General features: G+C 39.3%; 1 protein-coding gene and 1 long non-coding RNA gene across 5 annotated transcripts in view; one reads left to right on the forward strand and one right to left on the reverse strand.

The window, feature by feature from the left end:
- Nucleotides 1–13,344, forward strand: part of LOC134295398 (uncharacterized) — a 38,893-nt gene extending 25,549 nt beyond the window's left edge. The window contains exons 2-3 of the long non-coding RNA XR_010001957.1: nucleotides 9,926–11,328; nucleotides 12,737–13,344. This is a non-coding gene — a long non-coding RNA (uncharacterized LOC134295398). The remainder of the gene's footprint in view (nucleotides 1–9,925; nucleotides 11,329–12,736) is intronic.
- Nucleotides 326–20,292, reverse strand: olfml1 (olfactomedin like 1). 4 transcript variants are annotated; one of them, XM_062967750.1, is made up of 4 exons: nucleotides 18,862–18,995; nucleotides 16,668–16,796; nucleotides 14,628–14,919; nucleotides 326–5,257 (listed from the first exon to the last, which is right to left on the reverse strand). In XM_062967750.1, the coding sequence occupies exons 3-4, from the start codon at nucleotides 14,848–14,850 to the stop codon at nucleotides 4,479–4,481; spliced, it is 1,002 nt and encodes a 333-aa protein (XP_062823820.1). In that variant the 5' UTR covers nucleotides 14,851–14,919; nucleotides 16,668–16,796; nucleotides 18,862–18,995; the 3' UTR covers nucleotides 326–4,478. The 4 variants fall into 4 exon arrangements, with proteins under 4 accessions (XP_062823820.1, XP_008114180.2, XP_062823821.1 ...); XM_008115973.3 differs by lacking the exon at nucleotides 16,668–16,796 and having other exon boundaries at nucleotides 18,862–20,292; XM_062967751.1 differs by lacking the exon at nucleotides 16,668–16,796 and having other exon boundaries at nucleotides 14,628–14,914; nucleotides 18,862–18,951.
- Nucleotides 20,293–20,755: the final 463 nt, after the last annotated feature.

Here is a 20,755-nt window from a genome sequence, read left to right on the forward strand (position 1 = left end):
TGAACTGCTTTTTCTGTTGATTTGTTGTAAAACATGATATTTTGATGCTTAATTTGAAAAATCATAACGTAATTTGATGTTTAATAGGCTTTTCCTTAATCCCTTCTTATTATCAGACATTTTCGCTTATCCAATGTTCTGCTGGCCCATTTATGTTTGATAAGCGAGACTCTACCGGAGTTGAGATGGTGCATAGTGGGAGCAGAAATCAATGGTTTCAATCTGAATATAATTTTTGGTTTAGCCAGAGCGTGAGAATCCTTGAGCCAAGGCAGCCAAGAAAAATCTGAGTGGTAGAAGAATATAGGCACATTGGAAAGAGGCATACAATATTTCAACATCTTTTATTCAAATTTAAGCAACCAGAGCATTAGAATGATTGCAAGTTCCCTTTATTATACCTGAGAATACTTCTGAAAATAATTCTTGAAGTATGGCTGCTCCACCGATATAACTTATAGAATAAACAACTATTCTTATCTCAACATAAGGAAACAAGATGTGAGTCTTCTGTGAGACATTGTCATTCACTTTTCCAGGCCGCCCCCCATCCAAATATGGCTCGATCTGGAAATCTGAATTAAAACACACTAAAAATTGTGCCAATATATCATTCTTTATTTCATTTCTTTAGAAACATATCCTCTATATTAGGAAAACTAGCATACAGATAGCTACAAGAATACACAGATATCATGAATCCTACTGAGGAACCTAGATTTACTTGGAGTGTTCTTGAAGGAGAAGACCAGAAGAAGCAAACACCAACCGCATTAAAATGATGATCCTCTGCCATCAACTTCACTGGACTGGCCATGTTGTCTGAATGCCGAATCACAGTCTCTCAAAGCAGTTACTTTATTCTCAGCATAAGAATGGAAAATAGAATTTCAGTGGACAACAAAAGAGATTTCAAGATGGGCTTAAAGTTAACCTAAAGAAAATGTGGCCTAAACACAGAACTGGGAAGCTCTAGTATTTGAGTGTTTTACTGGGGATCAGCTGTACTATGGATTTTGCGAAGGCATAAATAGAGGGCGAAAGGGAGAAGGGGAATGCAAGTCAAGCAAATACTTGTTATGACTGTTTTCTATATGGAATATGTCCTCAATGTGAAAGACCATGTGGATCCTTATGGACCCAACACCAAGACTACTTCTGAAAGACAATCATACTTGGCCACGAGTGATCATACATGATTCCTGAAGGCTATGGCAGTAGCAGATTTTACCAAACTGTAAGCCTTTTAGTACAGGTGCTGGCAGAACTGCATGTCTAATGTTTGGTGGAAAACCTAACTGAGTATGGAGAAGATTTTCAAAAGATGTATGGTTACTGGCTGGTGAATTGGCCGCAGCAGCTCTGAAGATAATATCTTGTAGAATGGTTGTGATTCTATATCAGTGGAGATCTTAAATTATGAGACCAACTAGAATTTCACACACTACAAGAACATTGAAGGAGACTTCTACATTGTATTCTTCCCCATCTTGTGTGGAAGTGAAAATCCCTTTCCCTGCTATTAAAAGGAAATCACCTCCATCCCAAAGGATCCATTATGCACATAGCAGGAATGTTCAATCAAACTATGTCTGTTGTAAAACTTCTTCCCCATAGAATCATAGAATAGTAGAGTTGGAAGAGATCTCATGGGCCATCTATTCCAACCCCCTGCTAAGAAGCAGGAAATCGCATTCAAAGCACCCCCGACATATGGCCATCCAGCCTCTGCTTAAAAGCCTCCAAAGAAGGAGCCTCCACCGCAATCCGGGGAGAGAGTTCCACTGCCGAACAGCCCTCACAGTGAGGAAGTTCTTCCTGATGTTCAGGTGGAATCTTCTTTCCTGTAGTTTGAAGCCATTGTTCTGTGTCCTAGTCTGCAGGGCAGCAGAAAACAAGCTTGCTCCCTCCTCCCTATGACTTCCCTTCACATATTTATACATGGCTATCATGTCTCCTCTCAGCCTTCTCTTTTGCAGGCTAAACATGCCCAGCTCTTTAAGCCACTCCTCATAGGGCTTGTTCTCCAGACCCTTAATCATTTTAGTCGCCCCCCTCTGGACACTTTCCAGCTTGTCAACATCTCCCTTCAACTGCGGTGCCCAAAATTGGACACAGTATTCCAGGTGTGGTCTGACCAAGGCAGAATAGAGGGGGAGCATGACTTCCCTGGATCCCCATACTGGCTGTTTGATATCTCAAGGTGCCTTCCAGCTTTCTGTGGAGCATCAAGTAGTATTTCTGGTGGTGCGTGCTGGGGTTCAGCAGTGACCGTTTCTGAAGATGTTTCTCCTTTGCTGCTCTTTCTTGGAGGACAGTGGTGAGTGTGCCACACAGCATGACCTGCATCTCTGATGAGTTGTAGTTGTTGTGCTGCACATGTATGATCCTACCAAAGTCATGAAGTGGATTTCCCTGGCTAAACAGGGAAGTGAAATTGTGCAGCCCTTCAAATATTGTTGTGCTGCAACTCCCAGCATTCTGCATTGTTGTCTATGTAAGCAAGGGATGATGTGAATTGCAGTTCAACATTTGGAGGGTCACACAATTCCCATTTTTGATATACTGGAGATATCATTTACAGAATCAAAGCACTAGGGGCCATATAACACTACAATTATAGCACTATTAATCCACTTTAGCTGCTGTGACAACATCCTGTGGAATCCTGAGGAAGTGGTAGCTAAATCTCTCAGTCAGAGACTTCTAGCACCTCACCAAACTACAAAGACCAATACTTTCTGAATAGAAGGAATCGGCAACCCCCCAGGGCTGTAGCCAAGAGGAGGTTTAGGGGTTCAACCCCCTCCCCGAACAGTTTTCAGTTTTTTTTAAAACTGGTTTACTCATGAATTTTAACTGGTTAACCAAATCCCCCTGAGTGTCCACAGAAGTTTATCTGCCTTGAGTGTCCACTGAAGTTTATCGATGGAGCCTGATTTCTAAATTGTTTTGTGTTATGAAACTACTCTTCATGATTCCTCAAATAAAAGCTTCAGCCCCCCCCCCCCCCCCCCGAATTTTTTTTCTGGCTATGGCCCTGGCAACCCTATACAAGATTTCATACTTTTGGTCACTATTAACTGATATCTTCACAATAGTGGAGGAAGCAGGAGAAAATAATATATTTGCTTGCAGTTTCGGGGATAACTTGGTTTTGAATAGGCAATTAAGCTTGACCAAAAATCTGGCCCTTGTGGAGATAAAAATTGCCAGACCTAGTATGCAGAAATTGCTCAGATAGCATTCATGGCTTTACTCTCCACAATACCTTATCAGCCACCACTGCCTCACTTTCCTAATGATGGAGCAGCCCCATATAGCATTTCTTACACACTGACAGTGACCCTAGAGGTTTTTTTAGCAGGAAGCGTTCCAAGACATTTCAGATTATATCGGGGCTTGAATCAGGGACCTTTAAAAACAAAGAATGTGATCTCCCCAGAGATCTTGTTCTTTTTCAGGAGAAAATCAAAATGTGTACCATTTTAAGGTCAAAATGAAATGTATTCAGGGCAGAAAGGGACTGGTGGTTGGAGAGGTCCAAATTGGTTGAGATGTTGCATAGCTGAATATTTTAAGGTTTTGCTAGAATGGGAACAAAAGTTAGCTAAGGCAGCCTGAGAAAACTTGGGAATCAGAAGACTTGGAGAATATGGGAAAATATGACATGATATTTGAGGATTTGGGGATTCTGATGTAAACAGCCAATTCATTAAGAGGGTGGCAGATTTCTCTTTACTGAATGGTTGTCTTCTGATGTTGCTCTTGGAAATAATTTCATGATGTTTGTCTGGGGTGGCATTGGGATAGAGAACAGGAAATTGAGAGGGAAAAAACTAGAGTAGAAAATACTACTCTGGAGAAGGGAAAGGCAGGAGGGGAACAAGCAAGAAAGAAAAGACAAATTGGGTGCACTGTTTCTAAGGTAAAAATACCTATGTCCCTCCTTTTTCCTCATTGGGACAGAACAAAAGATAGATCTTCAACACTTCCCTCATTGTTGTTCAGGTCCTTTAGTCTTCACTTTTCCTTCAGCATTCAGGACACTTCCATTCTCCTTGAATTTGGAAAATATACTTTTGGGGTTGAAATTCTGAGTATTTCTAGCTAGCATGGCTAGGTGTAATAATAAAAATAGTAACTTATTCAAGGCCTACAGCTTCCAAAAAGCCGCCACCACCACCAGATTGTTGTTTAGTACTCTCTCCCTGATCTGCAATCTGAAGAAGAAATGTTCATGGCTGTTGCATCTGAGAACTAGCTCTTTGCAGTGTTCAGAGATGGTTGGAGAGAAGTGAAAATAATGTTTTTTTAAAAGAGTATAGGAGAGTGGTAAAAATCAATTCTAAAATGTATACAATACAAATAGAAAACAACAACAACGTTCTTTAGCCTGTTCTAGTACCTATACTTTTACTGAGAAAGGTGGATGGAATGCAAGAGTGATTTTCTAATTTGGGATTGTTGTTATTCTTTTAGTTCTTTTGTTTTGTCAAGAGCTTGTAAATGACCTGGGATGCATTATCCCAGGCAAAGAGTTGCTTTTCTCTGGGGTAATAATGCACCATAGAATGACTTGTCTGGCGTTTGGGGAAATGAATGATTGGGATTTCATAAGGATTGATGACATCTAAAGTATCATAAATACACTCTATACGAGGCGTGCCTCCCCCTGGTGAATTGTATACTACATACAAGGCACCACATACCATGAAAGCTGATTCTGCATTCTGGCTTTTGCAGTTTGTATCCCAAGTATACTCTGCAGCCATGCTTTCATGGCTGATTTTGGTAAGGGCCAGTTTTCTGCTGCCACCTGGCTCAGCATGAATTGCCCACAATCCCAGTTCATCCACAGCTAGGTCTATTTTTACAGAAGGGTTAAGTTCATAGACAGGTGTCTCTCCTGCATCAGACAGAAACATCTGGTCTGTCACATTTCTCTTCTGAATATCAAACTTAATTACTTCATTTAAGGAACCATATTTATGGTAAAACAGAAAGCCATTATATATAGCATGCCCTGTTCCTTGCCATGGAAATGGCAGATTAATTCTCCGAGGCGATGGTTTTTTGCTGTTTTCAGTAAAAGCCCTGATATTTGCAAACTCCATGGCAGTTTTGTTCTTTGTCCCAGTTAAGAAATAAATTTTTTGGTGATTCTTGCCTGGGTCTTTCAACCATGAGCCATGCTCATCTCCAGATTTCTTCACTATCTTTAGGGACTTGATACCTGCAATCATGTAGTTGCAACCTTTAAATGAAAAGAACAACAATCAACAGGACAAAAAAATGATTTGTCATCAAAACAAGTTTAACAGGTGTTTTGCTTTGCTATGTAAATATCTCCCTGCCCCTTATTCCATCACAACTGCAGAATGCTCAAATTATTTCCCCAAACTTGCCCCAGACTCACCTGTCGTAATTGCTCTGGGTTTTGTTAAAGAAAATAATTTGCCAAATGGAACATTGAACATCTGGTCCAAATTTCTCATTATCACACCTTGGAGTCTGAACAGTCATAACATTAGGATTTCACTTTAACTGCCATGGCTGCCTTCCATGGAATTTGCATTTTGGTGAGGTCCTTGGATGATAGTAGGGGTCCTTGGATGATAATTATAACTTTGTTGTTACCAGCCTTCCAACTGATTTCAACACATTGTGAACACAAGATGGACCTATCAATGGATTTTCTTGATAGGATTTTTAAGAGAAGGTTTCACATTGACAACGGCTATCTTTTTTTAAGTTGTAAGCCACCTGGTGTCCCATTTTAGGGAGAAAAACAAGATACAAATAAGTATAATAACAATGATAATGATAGTAATTCCTCTATGGCTGAGAGAATGCAATGCACCCTGTGACACCAACTGGGGGAATGTTGTAAGTATCTCTCATTATGCTGCAAGTCCTAGGATTTCATAGACTGCTATCACAGCAGAAAAAGACAAATTATAGTACTAGAATTGTGCAGTGTGAAAGGTTTTTGATCAGCTTGAAGAAGGTAATGTCTCAGGGAGCTTTCAGACAGTATTTGCAACTATGCTGCATTGTGTTAATTTGTTGTGTTTTGCCCAATGAATTACTGTGGGCAAAACAGACGAAGACAAAAGCAAAGCCTCTCTGAACTAATCTTGCCAAGAAAACCCTGTGATAGCGATCACTATAAACCAGAACAGTGACAAAGTCAAATATTACATCACAGATTAATAAATGAAAACTGCAATGCCAGGGGAGAGTAATTTCCCTTGGGGATCACCATCTGGACTTCTTAGTTATCCGTTCAGCGAGGGATTCTGGAATTAAAAACCCAACAAAAACAACTCAAGCTTCACTGGTGACTAGAAGCACTTCCTCTGTTCTCCAGTGAAGATCCAATTGGGACTTGCACTGATGAAATAATCATGTTAGCAAATCTATCCTGGTGGATTTCTCTTTCCTACACATTCCCTGCCTGTTACTTTTCTGTTAATTTCTGTTAATCTTCTTAAAAGAAGAAAGAAGGATTGATAAGAGAATGGTATAACATTAAAACGATTCTTGTAAAAACGTGTCTAGGTTTTGAAAGCGACTTGAAACTGTTATTTGATTTACCGGTATGGTAACTTCACTCATACTCATTACATTTTTAAAAATGCAACTTCATTGCACACTGGTTGCTCCCCATAATAACTAGTTGTTATTGTTGGGGGTGTTGTGTGCCTTCAATTCATTTCTGATTTATGGGTACCCTAAACTGACCCCATCACAGGATTTTCTGTGGCTGAGAGTGTGTGACTCTCCCAGTAGGATTTTATGGCCAACTGCAGATTCTTACTCTGGTTTCCAGAGTCAATCATCACCACTATGTCACACTATTATCTGTAAAATAGTACTTCCAGAGCCAAGTTTTTAAGTGGTGTTGATGACTGACACAGGATACAGAGAGAAGGAAAGCATTTCAGTCAGGCCAACATCCACTGACAGCATTATTCTGTCAACTCAAGGACTTCTTTGAATGCTGTCCTTTACTTTTCCATAGCCACCCTGAACAATTTGTTGCCAAAAAAGTATTATATCCATTTTGAATATACAAGTTAAGCATCTCTTATTCATAATTCTAAAATCCAAAATAATCCAACATCCAATTTTCCCACATGTGCGATTGAGATAGTGACACCTTTGCTTTCTGATGCTTCAATGTACACAAACTTTAATTCATGCACACAACTACTAAAATATTGTATAAAATTATCTTCAAGCTATATGTATAAGGCACATATGAAGCATAAATGAATTTCATGTTTAGACTTGGGTCCCAACTCAAAATATCTTATTACATATGTATATACAAATCCAGATGTTTCAAAGACTGAAAAAAATAAATCCAAAACACTCCTATTCCCAATCAGTTCAGATAGGTAAAGGTAAAGCTTTTCCCCTGACACTAAGTCCAGTCATTTCTGATTCTAGTGGCTGGTGGTCATCTCCATTTCTAAGCCGAAGAACCGGCATTGTCTGTAAACACCTCCAAGGTCATGTGGCCAGCATGACTGCATGGAGCACCATTACCTTCCCGCTGGAGCGGTACCTATTGATCTACTCACATTTGCATGTTTTGGAACTGCTAGGTTGGCAGAAACTGGGGCTAATAGCAGAAGCTCACCCTGCTCCTTGGATTTGAACTGGTGTCCTTTCGGTCAGCAAGTTCAGCAACTCAGTGGTTTAATCTGCTGTGTCACCAGGGGCTCCCAGTCCAGATAAGGGATACTCAATATATATTTATATAAACCCTTTTTCTTCTTCTTTGGCATTATATCTCATCACTCAAGTCAAGCCAGCTGTTTCACTGTCTAATGCTATATTTATCCAATTTGACAACTGTGAAGAAATAATAGAGAATTCAATTGCTATTTTTGTTTGTTTGGCATAGAGTATCTGTACATATTAGACCCTGACCTAGGTTTTATTTAAAAGACAAATCAGTTATTATTTTGCTTTATGATGGCCTTGGTCTCTTTCAAACTGTGGCACTGGTTTTATTAATATGAGTCAGATTTGGTTGCTTTTCTATTGGTTAGTTTGTTGCTGTTTATACTTGCAAGAACTACATGGGCACATTGAACTGTGATTGATTTTGGCCAGTGAGTCCCACCCACAGCTTGGGAGTTATTAGGAATGGAATATTTGGCCCCATCTACACTGCCATATAATGGTCAATGTAGACTCATATAATGCAGACTGAACCACATTGAACTATATTATATGAGTCTACACTGCCATATAATCCAGTTCTATGCAGTTAATTTGCATTCTGAAACTGGATTATATGGCAGTGTAGATTGGTCCCTTGTTGCAATAATTATACTTAATGGTTGCAATTTAATGAGAGATAATGTTATTCTATTTGCAATATAAATGTATTTCGGTTACTTCGATAGTTATGAGGCTGTGGTCTTATTAAAAACATAAGAAATAGATCCCACAAGGTTTGAGTTCTGACATGTGTGGTATCTCATGCTGCTTCCTCATGCTTTGTTGCATATGTTGAAGTGACAATGAGTGAAGATGAGGACAATATGCTATTTATGACAGGATAACAGCTTGAAACACTATTTTTTTTAAAAATCTACCTCCTTTTGAAAATGGAAAATTACTTTCCAAAAATTTGCTATAATGTCATCTAATTATATTTGCTGTCGTAGGCTACAACTACAGCTAATTGTGAGTATACATTTTTAAATAAATCTCCAAATTCTGGTACAGTAGAGTCTCACTTATCCAACACTCGCTTATCCAACATTCTGGATTATCCAACGCATTTTTATAGTCAATGTTTTCAGTACATCATGATATTTTGGTGCTAAATTCGTAAATACAGTACTTACGACGTAGCATTACTGCGTATTGAACTACTTTTTCTGCCAAATTTGTTGTATAACATGATGTTTTGGTGCTTAATTTTTAAAATCATAACCTAATTTGGTGATTAATAGGCTTCTCCTTAATCTCTCCTTGTTATCCAACATATTCGCTTATCCAACGTTCTGCCGGCCCGTTTATGTTGGATAAGTGAGACTCTCCTGTATTTAGACTTGCCATGGATCAGGTCAGAACAAACTGCCATATATGGAGCCAAATGGGTCTATCATTCCTGTAGTCCATCTAATGCTTCAGTTGACAGTAGTTCAAGCCAGGTTTTACTTTTTTATAGACCTCTTTCTAATTTCCTATTTAAAAATTGGAGATATTCAAGATTCAACCTGAACTTCATGCAAAAATCTTATGGCAGCCACAACTACATTCTATACCAAGCATGGGCAAACTTGTGCACTCAATTCCCACAACTCCTAACAGCTGGTAGGCTGTTGGGAATTGTGGAAGTAAAAGTCCAAAACACCCTGAGAGCACAAGTTTGCACATGCCTGTTCTATACTCTAAAATTTCTCAGATGAAAATTGGGACACGTGTGGCTAAGTAACATCAGATGTGTGGTCAGATGGCGAAAGTTATTTTAATGGGGGAAAATGTACAAGCTATGAAAGGTTATAGCAGTTTGCTGCTGTCTAAGTTTGTTGGGAAGAACAAAATGTTGGCTTTGCTCTCACCTCTTTCCTTGCTGAGTTAAGTGAGAAGCAGCTGGAAAACTATGACAAGAGAAGATGTATCAGACCTATCTCTGGCCAGATTGGGACCAGTGGAAGGTATGATATTCAATCCATTTACACATTACTCTATGGGTTACCACAGTACATGCAGTCCCCAGGTTATGGACAAGATAGTAGGCTAGTTCTTTAGTTGAATTTGTATGTAAGTCAGAACAAGTGCATTTTTAAGTGTAACTCCATTTTTATAACATTTGTTTTGTGGTCTGTGCGCCTATTCAGAAGATTTCACTTCACCCGCCACTTTATCACATGAGGTTTTTTTACTGTCCTAGGACACTTCCCTACCAGTCCAGCGATGGATCGGCACATGGCCCATCACACAACGTAGCTGGACGTCCAGTGGAAGGCCTGCCGGCAACCAGAGTAGAAGCGTCCTAGGAAGCTTCCTTCCAAACATGGGAGCCTGCCTGTGTTGTGCTGGGTCCAATGGAACCAGTACAGATCCATGGCGCTTTGGCAATGCTTCCCCCATGTGATGGAGGAAGTGTCGCCACAACAAAGCATTGCATTGTGTCACAGAGTCACCCCTCATCCCTGCTGTTTCTCCATGGATACATTCCTGGATTTTGTGCGAATACATGAAACTGAGCATAATAGCAAACCCTATTTTCAATAGGATGAATGATGGAATTACCAAGAAAAGAGTATAGTTTGTCCAGGAAATCCTACTTGAATACCTGGATATGTAAAATCATGGATAAGTAAAACTGCATATATCAGTTCTGTGGATACAGGAAATGTATTTTAATTGTCAATGAATTGCATCCTATCCCATTGTAAATATAGAGCACATGGGAACTATTCTCAGTGGAGTGATATTGAAAACTTCTTCATTATATCATAGAGTTGTAAACAAACTGCAGCCTGTCTCCATCACACACACACACACATTTGAGCAACAGGAATAGGCTTCCTAGTTCATGTTAGAATCCAGGACCCAAATATTTTCTTGTCAGAGCCATGTGTTTCTGGCAAACACTTTAATGCAGTTTACTAAAAAAATAAATAATAATAACCTGTTTGCCAAAGGCAGTACAAGTGAGAAGAAACACTATCTGAAGTTTCAAGAATGTCTTTTAATAAGGTACAGCATTTGCAGTCAAAATGAGTAAACAAGCCCTGAAGGCAGGAAGTGGTAGCCAAAAACCTTATGCAACAGGCTAAAGAAACCTCTGTTGCTTTATTACAGCCCTCTTTGAGGGCCTCCTTCAGCTTCCCAAGTAGATATATATATATATTTCCATTTCCTTCAGGGAAATGATTTTCTTGGATGCCAGTGACTGAGGCTTATGTATATAGTGAGGAGAAAATTCAGCACTCTTGAATACCTTGTGTAGTAGGGTACTCTGAATTATATCTGCATCAAATGAGAGTTTTAGACTTTATTTGAAAGTAGGACAATTGGTACTTTTAGCCACTGCAAAGTTTGAAATGAACTGTCAGAGATGTATGTGCACACATGCCTGGCTTCTCATATAGCTACAATATGGCCAATAACTCTTTCCCTTGAAATATTGAAAACAACTTATAGTGCTCATTATCAGCCTGCAAGAACATTAGTAAAAATGTACATAGAACAGGTGGAATAGACTAGCACAATGTGATGCTCTAACTGAGGGCTTCTTAAACTGTTCTACTTGTAACTTGTAACTTGAACTTGTAACTTGAAGGTTGGGTTAGAATCATAGAATCATAGAATCATAGAATAGTAGAGTTGGAAGAGACCACATGGGCCATCTAGTCCAACCCCCTGCTAAGAAGCAGGAAATCGCATTCAAAGCACCCCCGACAGATGGCCATCCAGCCTCTGCTTAAAAGCCTCCAAGGAAGGAGCCTCCACCACGGCCCCGGGGAGAGAGTTCCACTGTCGAACAGCTCTCACAGTGAGGAAGTTCTTCCTGATGTTCAAGTGGAATCTCCTTTCCTGTAGTTTGAAGCCATTGTTCCGTGTCCTAGTCTGCAGGGCAGCAGAAAACAAGCTTGCTCCCTCTTCCCTATGACTTCCCTTCACGTATTTGTACATGGCTATCATGTCTCCTCTCAGCCTTCTCTTCTGCAGGCTAAACGTGCCCAGCTCTTTAAGCCGCTCCTCATAGGGCTTGTTCTCCAGACCCTTAATCATTTTAGTCGCCCTCCTCTGGACGCTTTCCAGCTTGTCAACATCTCCCTTCAACTGTGGTGCCCAAAATTGGACACAGTATTCCAGGTGTGGTCTGACCAAAGCAGAATAGAGGGGGAGCATAACTTCCCTGGATCTAGACGCTATTCCCCTATTGATGCAGGCCAGAATCCCATTGGCTTTTTTAGCAGCCGCATCACATTGTTGGCTCATGTTTAACTTGTTGTCCACGAGGACTCCAAGGTCTTTTTCGCACACACTGCTGTCAAGCCAGGCGTCCCCCATTCTGTATCTTTGATTTTCATTTTTTCTGCCGAAGTGAAGTATCTTGCATTTGTCCCTGTTGAACTTCATTTTGTTAGTTTTGGCCCATCTCTCTAGTCTGTCAAGATCGTTTTGAATTCTGCTCCTGTCTTCTGGAGTGTTAGCTATCCCTCCCAGTTTTGTGTCGTCTGCAAACTTGATGATCGTGCCTTCTAACCCTTCGTCTAAGTCGTTAATAAAGATGTTGAACAGAACCGGGCCCAGGACGGAGCCCTGCGGCACTCCACTTGTCACTTCTTTCCATGATGAAGACGACGCATTGGTGAGCACCCTTTGGGTTCGTTCGCTTAGCCAATTACAGATCCACCTAACCGTAGTTTTGTCTAGCCCACATTTTACTAGTTTGTTTGCCAGAAGGTCGTGGGGGACTTTGTCGAAGGCCTTACTGAAATCCAGGTATGCTACATCCACAGCATTCCCTGTATCGACCCAACTCGTAACTCTATCGAAAAAAGAGATCAGATTAGTCTGGCATGACTTGTTTTTGGTAAATCCGTGTTGACTATTAGCAATGACCGCATTTGTTTCTAAGTGTTCGCAGACCACTTCCTTAATGATCTTTTCCAGAATTTTGCCTGGTATTGATGTGAGGCTGACCGGACGGTAATTGTTTGGGTCGTTCTTTTTTCCCTTCTTGAAGGTTGCTGACCTGAAGGCTGCCAGGTTCGAATCCCACCCGGGGAGAGCGCGGATGAGCTCCCTCTATCAGCTCCAGCTCCATGCGGGGGCATGAGAGAAGCCTCCCACAAGGATGGTAAAAACATCAAAAACATCCAGGCGTCCCCTGGGCAACGTCCTTGCAGACGGCCAATTCTCTCACACCAGAAGCGACTCAGGTTGCTCCTGACACAAAAAAACCCCTATTCTACTCGGAACCTCTTGTGGCTAGAGAAATGTTTATGTGACCCCTGTGTATATACAGATATATAACATAGGTATGAAACAAATACTGATAACAAATCAGTATTTGCAAAGCTTGCTAACACTTTATCACTGTTACTTATTTCCATGATACAGCACTTTATGAAACCTGTCCCTGCCGGTTTGCTTTTAATTACTCTGATTTTATATCTGCTTGGATTTTAATGTATTGTCCATTATTTTATTTTGTGTATCGTTGGAATGTTTTAAGTTTTTGTCAAATATGTTGTATTGTTATTTCGGGCTTGTCCCTGTTGTGAGCCGCCCCGAGTCCCTTCGGGGAGATGGCGCGGGATATAAAAATAAAATTTATTTATTATTTATTTATTTATTATTAAACATGCTGATTTTTCTTTTTATGTAGTACAGTTGAAGCTTCTTCTGCAGACTCCACGGCAAACACTGCACAACAAATTCATTAAATGTCTAAATTTCCACTAGGTCATATTCTGAATTCTTTTTCATGATCCCAACATTGAGTTAAAGGGTCAGGACCCACAGTTTAAGAAGCAGTGTTCTAGTTACTGTAGAAAGTATTGCAGGTAGCCAGTCAGAAGCAATTACCACAGTGGCTCCAAGGAAACAGCTATGGAAATTGCCCAGTCAAATAAGAATTCTGCCCCATCTGTGAAAATTTCTTTCATTTCTCAAATTTCTAGCATGGCAGTGACCTATGACCAAGGTTCAGCATTTAGAAACAGATTTTAGGCATCCAAAGGAAAGAAAAAGCTAAGGCCCCAGGTATCTGCTTTGAATTGGATTATATGGTAGCATAGACTGATATAATCCAGCTCAAAGCAGATAATGCAAATTATCTGCTTTGGTAATATAGATTATATGGTAGTGTAGAAGGGGCCTTAGAGAAAGTGTGCAAGGATATGAATTATTTTCAAAGTTTATCTTTCATGAATGCCATAAATATTTAATGGAGACAAGGCAGTATTCTTACTATAGGAGCAACCACCGTATAGTTTATAGCCAGTTTATATTGAAAGTATTGTATGGTGAAGCTGTGTAAGAAATGGGTTAGATCCAGGTTTGCCATTACATGAATGGAAGGATTTTAGCAATAAAATAAATGTTTATTGACACAGTACAACCTATTGCTCTTCCTTCAAAATTTTGCATGGCTAAAATGAGGGCCAGTTTATCAACATAGCCACACCAAAAGCGAAAATCAATGAGGTTTTTTTTAAAGGTGGGAGGGGAGTTCTATTATTTTTATACAAGCCTTATATTTTTTACCCTGGGTTTTTAAATAAGATTGTCCCTTGATTTCTGCTAAAAACCATACAACAGGTATGTAACAAAACATTCACATCAGGACAACTCAGGCCCCATTTACACTGACGAATAAAATTCAGATTATTTGCTTTGAAATGGATTATATAGCAATGTATATTCATATAATCCAGTTCAAAGCCAATAATGTGATTATATGGCAGATAATCTGGATTATATGGCAGTATAGAAGGGGCCTCAGGCCCCGTCTACACTGCCATATAAAGCAGTTTCAAAATTGCATTATTTGGCAGTGCCTCGGTTTGAGATGCAAATTGAGGCATTGATTGAACAGTAAAAATAAAATATTACGGGTAAATAGCTCTTACTTGCATTAAGCATAAGCTTGACTTTTTTCTTAGACTCTTCTTGTTCCACCAATTGTTGCTCCAGTAGGTCTTCGTCTACTTCTATGCAGGGGCTTGGTGACTCTTTTGCAGATTCAAAGTAGTCAATTTCTCTCTGAGCCCTTTCCACTCTTGTTAGCAAATGATCCACTTCATTTTTAAGCTCTGTCTTTAAAATGCCAAGGCCTTCTACGCGTGACATCATCTTCTTTGAAAACTCCCGGAATTCTTCCACATAATCTGCTATATCTTGATTGCACTTGTTCAATCTGTTCTTTAATCAGAAAACAGACAGCTAGAACATATATACAGAGAACGAGAGCCTTTTCAAACTATCATTATACTTTTGCTACCATGACAACATATAATATACCGGGATCTGTAGTTTAGGGACAGCTATAAAGAATTACCAGCCAAGGAGTTCTAGTGCTTCCCCAAATGACAAATACCAGAATACCATAAGATGGAATCATGACAGATAAAGTGGAATCATAATGCTATTATTATGTAGTGTGAAAGGGCTTCTGGTTTAAGAGTTGACCCCCCCTCCCCCAATCCACCAAATATCTCCACTCAATTTCAGATGTTTTTAATAGGAGGTTTCACTCAGTCCTGGTTTCAGGGTGACTATGCAGTAAGCCCTTGGTATCTACATTGGTTTGGTTCCAAGATCCTTCATAATACCAAAATCCTCAGATGATTAAGTTCCATTGTATATACAGTAGTGGCATAGTAAACTGGTATTCCTTATAGAAAATTGCAAAATTAAAGTTCGCTTTTTGGATGGGTCTGTGTGTGATATTTTCAGTCTGTGGATGGTTGAAACCGTGGATACCGAATCCATGGATACAGAGGACTGGCTGTATTTATATATACCTATCTTTGGAAATATTTGTTATATTTACACAATATTTTTAAGTGTACATTTTGAAAAGTGAAAGGGAAGAAACCTCAAGTTTCTATATTTTTCAGTAAGTACTCAGCTTTTGTTCTTTGAACTTTGAAAAAGCTGGACAACATCTGCCTGCAGAATTTCACCACAGCCTAATAATTTCTTTCCAAGAGACAGAAATAAATAGTAGCTGTGCTGGCAGAAGATAGTAGTGAGGCCCCTTCTGATCCAGATGTTGCACAGCTGGAAGGGATGAAGCCAAAGAAAAGAGTCAACGGAGTGCTGTTACTTGGAACTGTAGCTTTGCAGTCTCCTGCATAGGCAGTTTGCCCTCCCTTCTCTCATTTTCTCCAGTAAATGAGAGAGAAAAAGAAAGAAGACATTCTTCTATATTTACTATCCTAAAAAAGGGAGAGCAGAAATTACAAACGTGATGTTTTTTGGAGGGAGGTTAAAATGAACAATAATTGGAATTATTTGTGTAGCTGCAGCTACATGGAAAAGTAAACATGGAGAAAGCAAACCATGCACTCTCTTTCTTACACTACTTATAGACTAATAGTGAGTTGCACTATATACACTTCATGTCAAGGAGAGTTACCTTCTGTTTGTTGAACTGCTTCATACGTGACCTGGATTACCTCTAATAAATTCCGACTATTCTTCCCCTGAGGTGAAAACTGATCAGGTAAATAAAGGAACTAACCAAACAGATGAATACGTGGGGGGCTCTTTCTGATAATCTCTGAGCCCTCCTCTCTTCCATACAACCTTGCCCTTTCATCCACAAATCTAGCAAGTGGTCTGCTTCCATGGCAAGTGAGTGGGATGGCAGGGAGTAAGATTCTTATCTTCCCTCCACAAGCATTGACACCTAGGAGAGTAATTGATTGAAGTGGGGGGGGGGGGGGAAATTGGGGGCCGGTAATGCTTACCTAGAAAGTCGATTGGTTTGAGCAGTGGATTCCATGAGACCAGGGTTTGAATTCCTATTCACCCATGAAACCTTGGGCCAGCCAAAGGAAAACGGCAACCCTTCTCTGATTAAATCTTACTGAAAAAATCTTACAGTAGGCTATTGTAAATTAGAGTTGACATGAAGGCACACCACCACAACAACAACTGCTTACCTTCTATTTCAAGTGACCTTTCCTGGCCTTGGGCCTCCAAAACACAAAATATGAGTTTCTGTGATATTTCTGTAATTATTGGTCTCCACAGTTAATCTGGAAGGTCATCCTTTTCAATTTGGTGCACCTCTGGATATAATCGGCATCAGGCCATGGGGAATGATCACATAATGATTGATTACAGCACTTACCCAACTTATCAAATGACAGTTGCTATGATCATCTATAATCTGGGCTTCACCCTGCTTCTCCCTTATGCCTCTCAATTTTTTCTTTGTCTCACCCTCATTAATCACAGGACTCTTTGAGTTCTCTTTGCCTAATCTATCAAATGTTGATTGTAAGCCTGCTGAGCCAAGCTGGCACCTTTTCTGTTAGAGTTCCAAAAAAGGGGTTCTATAGCTGTATTCTTGTGTTACTAATTGCTGTCAGATACTAAGAAACATACCAGGGGATGATTTTCCTAGCAAGAAAATGAAACTATATTAAAATTCTGTTTCAGACAGTTTTCCAGTAAAACAACCAGGACCTCTAAAAACTGCTAAATTCAAATCAAAGTTCTATACAGTTGGCCCTTGGTATCTCCTGGGATTTGGTTCCAGACTCCATACAAGTACTCAAGTGCATGGTTGCTCAAGTCCCATTATATACAATAGCTAAATAAAATAATTTCACCTTTATAAAATGGCAAAATCAAAGTTTTGTTTTGGGATTATTTTGGTATATTTTCAAGCTGTGGATGGTTGAATCCAAGGATACAGAATCCAGGGATAGAGAGGGCTGACTATAATGTGAAAGAGACCAAAGTACATCTATAAAGAGAAAACCCGTGGCCCTGCAGATGTAATTGGAATACAATTAATATAATTCCTGTGAATTGGGTATGGTGGCTGTTTGGAATGGAAGTTTGAGTTCATTAGCACCTGAAGTACCACAAGTTTATGCTACTCAGTATGTCCTGTTCATTAGTACAACACATAACTGGAGCAATTGACTGGTTTACTAATCCTACATAATTTCGAAGCAATTGTGATCAAAATATTAGTGCTTTCTGTTCACCATAGTGAAATAAGTTAGTTTTCTTGATGCAAGAGCTTTAAGGTACTTTTTCATTATTTTGAAAACTTAGACATTTAAGGACTTTATCACTAAAGGCTTCAAATCACAATTATAGCAAGATAACAGTACCTGTAGGTGGTACTTATCACATAATATTGTATCTCTTCTATTGCTGTTTTGCATTCAGATTGTTGGTTTAACACATCTTTTCACTGACAGAAAAAACACCAATAATACCAATATAATAGGTCCCTTCTGCTACAGTTCTATTGCTGATAATCACAAGACATGAGGGTGTGATTCTCCTCCTCTCCTCTCCCCTTCCATTCCCCCTTCCTGTTCCCAAGCAAGTTGAGGTTGATTTTACTCCATTTGCTTCTGTGCAAAGATTAGCGCTTCTTTCAGAAACATGCACAAAGTCAAGGTTTAGTGGAGAAGTCATCTTTTAAAAGCAGGTAGAGTATTTCTGGAATTCAAAGTTCAGATTGCATTTCTAATAGATGTGTCCTAAGAATTAAAATCATTCTGTTTTCTGTAAAATTTTCTCATTTATTACTTTAGCATTGGCCTAAAATAGTTAGCATACTTTAAGCCATGGTAAACTAACAACAACAACAACTTTATTTTTATACCCTGCCACTATCTCCAAAATGGGACTTGGGATAGCTTACACATGGGGCCAATGCCCCTAGATACCAATACAAATGATCAACCAAAACAAAACATAGATAAAATAAAAACAATAAAAGTAACAAAATAGTTAAAAACAGTTTCAATAAAACATATGAATATCAAATGAAATGAAATGAATGTTCTTTCCCACTGAAATAAATTGAATTTAGAAACGTGTAGCTTTGAATTGTAGCCAATGTAAAACTTACATTTTACTTGCACATAAAGGCAATACACACAAACAGCTCTCCTGCCCTCTGTTGATAAACAACTTTGCAATTTGACACTTTTCTTTCATGTCTAGTTAAACTCTGCATGCTTGAAATTATTGTTATGGAACTTTAAGGAAAAGCAATTAATTTATCTGATACAGATAGACAGCGCATGTGCTGTTAACAAAGAACATAAAATACATTTTGATATGACCAGCTTGCTCCCACTGAAATGTTCACATTGCACATACCTCTATTGAGACAATTCGGCGGTCGATGTAATGCACCAATCCAGCATCCTGCATTAAATATTGTGCTTCTCCCTGGATGCTTGTAAAAAATGAAACTAATAAAAATTTGAGCTGTAAGGCTGCCATTGTTTCATTAAACCAAACCTTTTCAAATACTTGTGAGGACACCCCAGATTTGACATGCGAGACTTCAGTGTAATTTCTCTCAGGCACGGAGGTAGGTATGCCTACGTGTCTTCAGCTCCGCTAAACAAAACAACATTGGAAAGATTTAAAATGGCTGTTTAGGTTCCCAGAGTCTCTCATTAGCACAATAAAGTTGTGCAAAGCTCTCAGCTAGATAAGTTCGTTTCTGGGAGCCAACAGCCTGCTTTCCAGCTTGTGATCAGTTTGATTGGGTCCAGATGTTCAGAATGAGATGCACAAAGAATGTAGCTTAGCAAGGCTAAGCAAAAATCCTTGATTCCTTCTATCCTTCCTTGCTATAACATTCATCACTACCTAACATAGGAAGGCTTCTGATTTTAGAGTATCTTTATCGATTGCACATTTCAGGAATAGTCTTATTGAATGAGCAGCCTTCTCTTTATGTGCCAGTATTATAAAAACAGTTGCTCAGCCAGCCACATATCCTAAGACTGTTATACGTGACATTTTCCCTAAATGGCTGTACATTGGCATAGGAAATCCATTTACACCCTCATGTGTGACTAATGCATTGCTTGTTTTGGCAGATGTACTCTTATAGAGTCTTTCTATCCATAACGGGCTGTAACTGAAGGCTTCACTATTTCAGACTGTGAGATGTTCATGAGGCACTTTATTTGAGTCAGATTTCAGTAAGGTGGTTCAGAAAGCAGTTATCAAACTTGGGCATAATTTCACCTCAGGTTGAAATATAAACTGCACTTTGTCCAAATTGTTGTATCTCACATAAATTATCACTGGAAATCAACAAATGGCTGAAATAGTTTGTGTGTTTGTTCACATTGTGGAAATTTTGCTGATCTGGAAGTCTGTTATGTGGGAAATACGGTGATCTGTTCTACATATTTTTACATTCCAATCTTTTTAATGACAGAACAGACAGCAACAAATCATTTCTGTCCACATGACAGTTCACTGGGGGGGGACGGGACCTGCCTAGCATTATACATATAACACCACTTGGATTCACTCAGACTTGAATGTTATAATTGTTACAGACCCAGTATATGTAATTCTGCCCTTTACTTGTCCAGTGACAATTGATGCTTTTCAATGTGTTTAGCCTGAGGATGTGGACAAGTTTCTTAGATAGATGAGAGCCATTATACATGTTTATCTTTCCTGACTCATTAAAAAAAAATCAGGGGAGACAGGCTGAGTGGATAGAAAATGTAGTTAATACCTCACCAAAAAGGCAGAGTTCCAGCTTGCCAGAAGGAGGCAGTCAATTAAGATTACAAGCTAGAATAGTCAGTCACAAAATTATATATTTTCCTCTTCCTCCCCTTTCTCTTCAACCCAATATTTTCCAGATATGAAGCTGCGGGGGGAGGGGGTGGGCGGGCGGAGGACCACTCTGATTTGGATTCATTCTGCTTCAGAGAAATCCTGTTTTCAGGTATTTTCCAGATGTGTCCAAAATCAGCCCAGTTTCATTCTAGATTTTGGATTTGTTTAATTTAGACTTGTGTATAACCTCCATGCCATAGGAGTTTTCCTTTACAGAAAATACAACAAGTAAAGCATCCCCAATGGCAAACTCCTAGAGCAGTGATACTCAAACTTTGGTCCCTGTATGTTGTCGGATTTTGAGTTCCAGAAGAACCAGATGACACATATAATAGTCAGGCATGTATTTTTCAACAAGTATTTGGAGAACTGTATTTTTAAAAGTGGGTTGATGCAG

This window comes from Anolis carolinensis, chromosome 1 (assembly GCF_035594765.1).
Source record: "Anolis carolinensis isolate JA03-04 chromosome 1, rAnoCar3.1.pri, whole genome shotgun sequence".
Classification (NCBI taxonomy): domain Eukaryota; kingdom Metazoa; phylum Chordata; class Lepidosauria; order Squamata; family Dactyloidae; genus Anolis; species Anolis carolinensis.

Excerpts from the sequence above, each read along its gene's own strand:
- olfml1 (XM_008115973.3), bottom strand. The coding sequence starts at position 18,987 with ATGGCAGCCTTACAGCTCAAATTTTTATTAGTTTCATTTTTTACAAGC. Across the intron at positions 14,920-18,861 it reads GCCGAATTGTCTCAATAGAG|AACAGATTGAACAAGTGCAA; the intron begins GTATGTGCAATG and ends TTCTGATTAAAG. Across the intron at positions 5,258-14,627 it reads CAAGCTTATGCTTAATGCAA|GTTGCAACTACATGATTGCA; the intron begins GTAAGAGCTATT and ends TTTCATTTAAAG.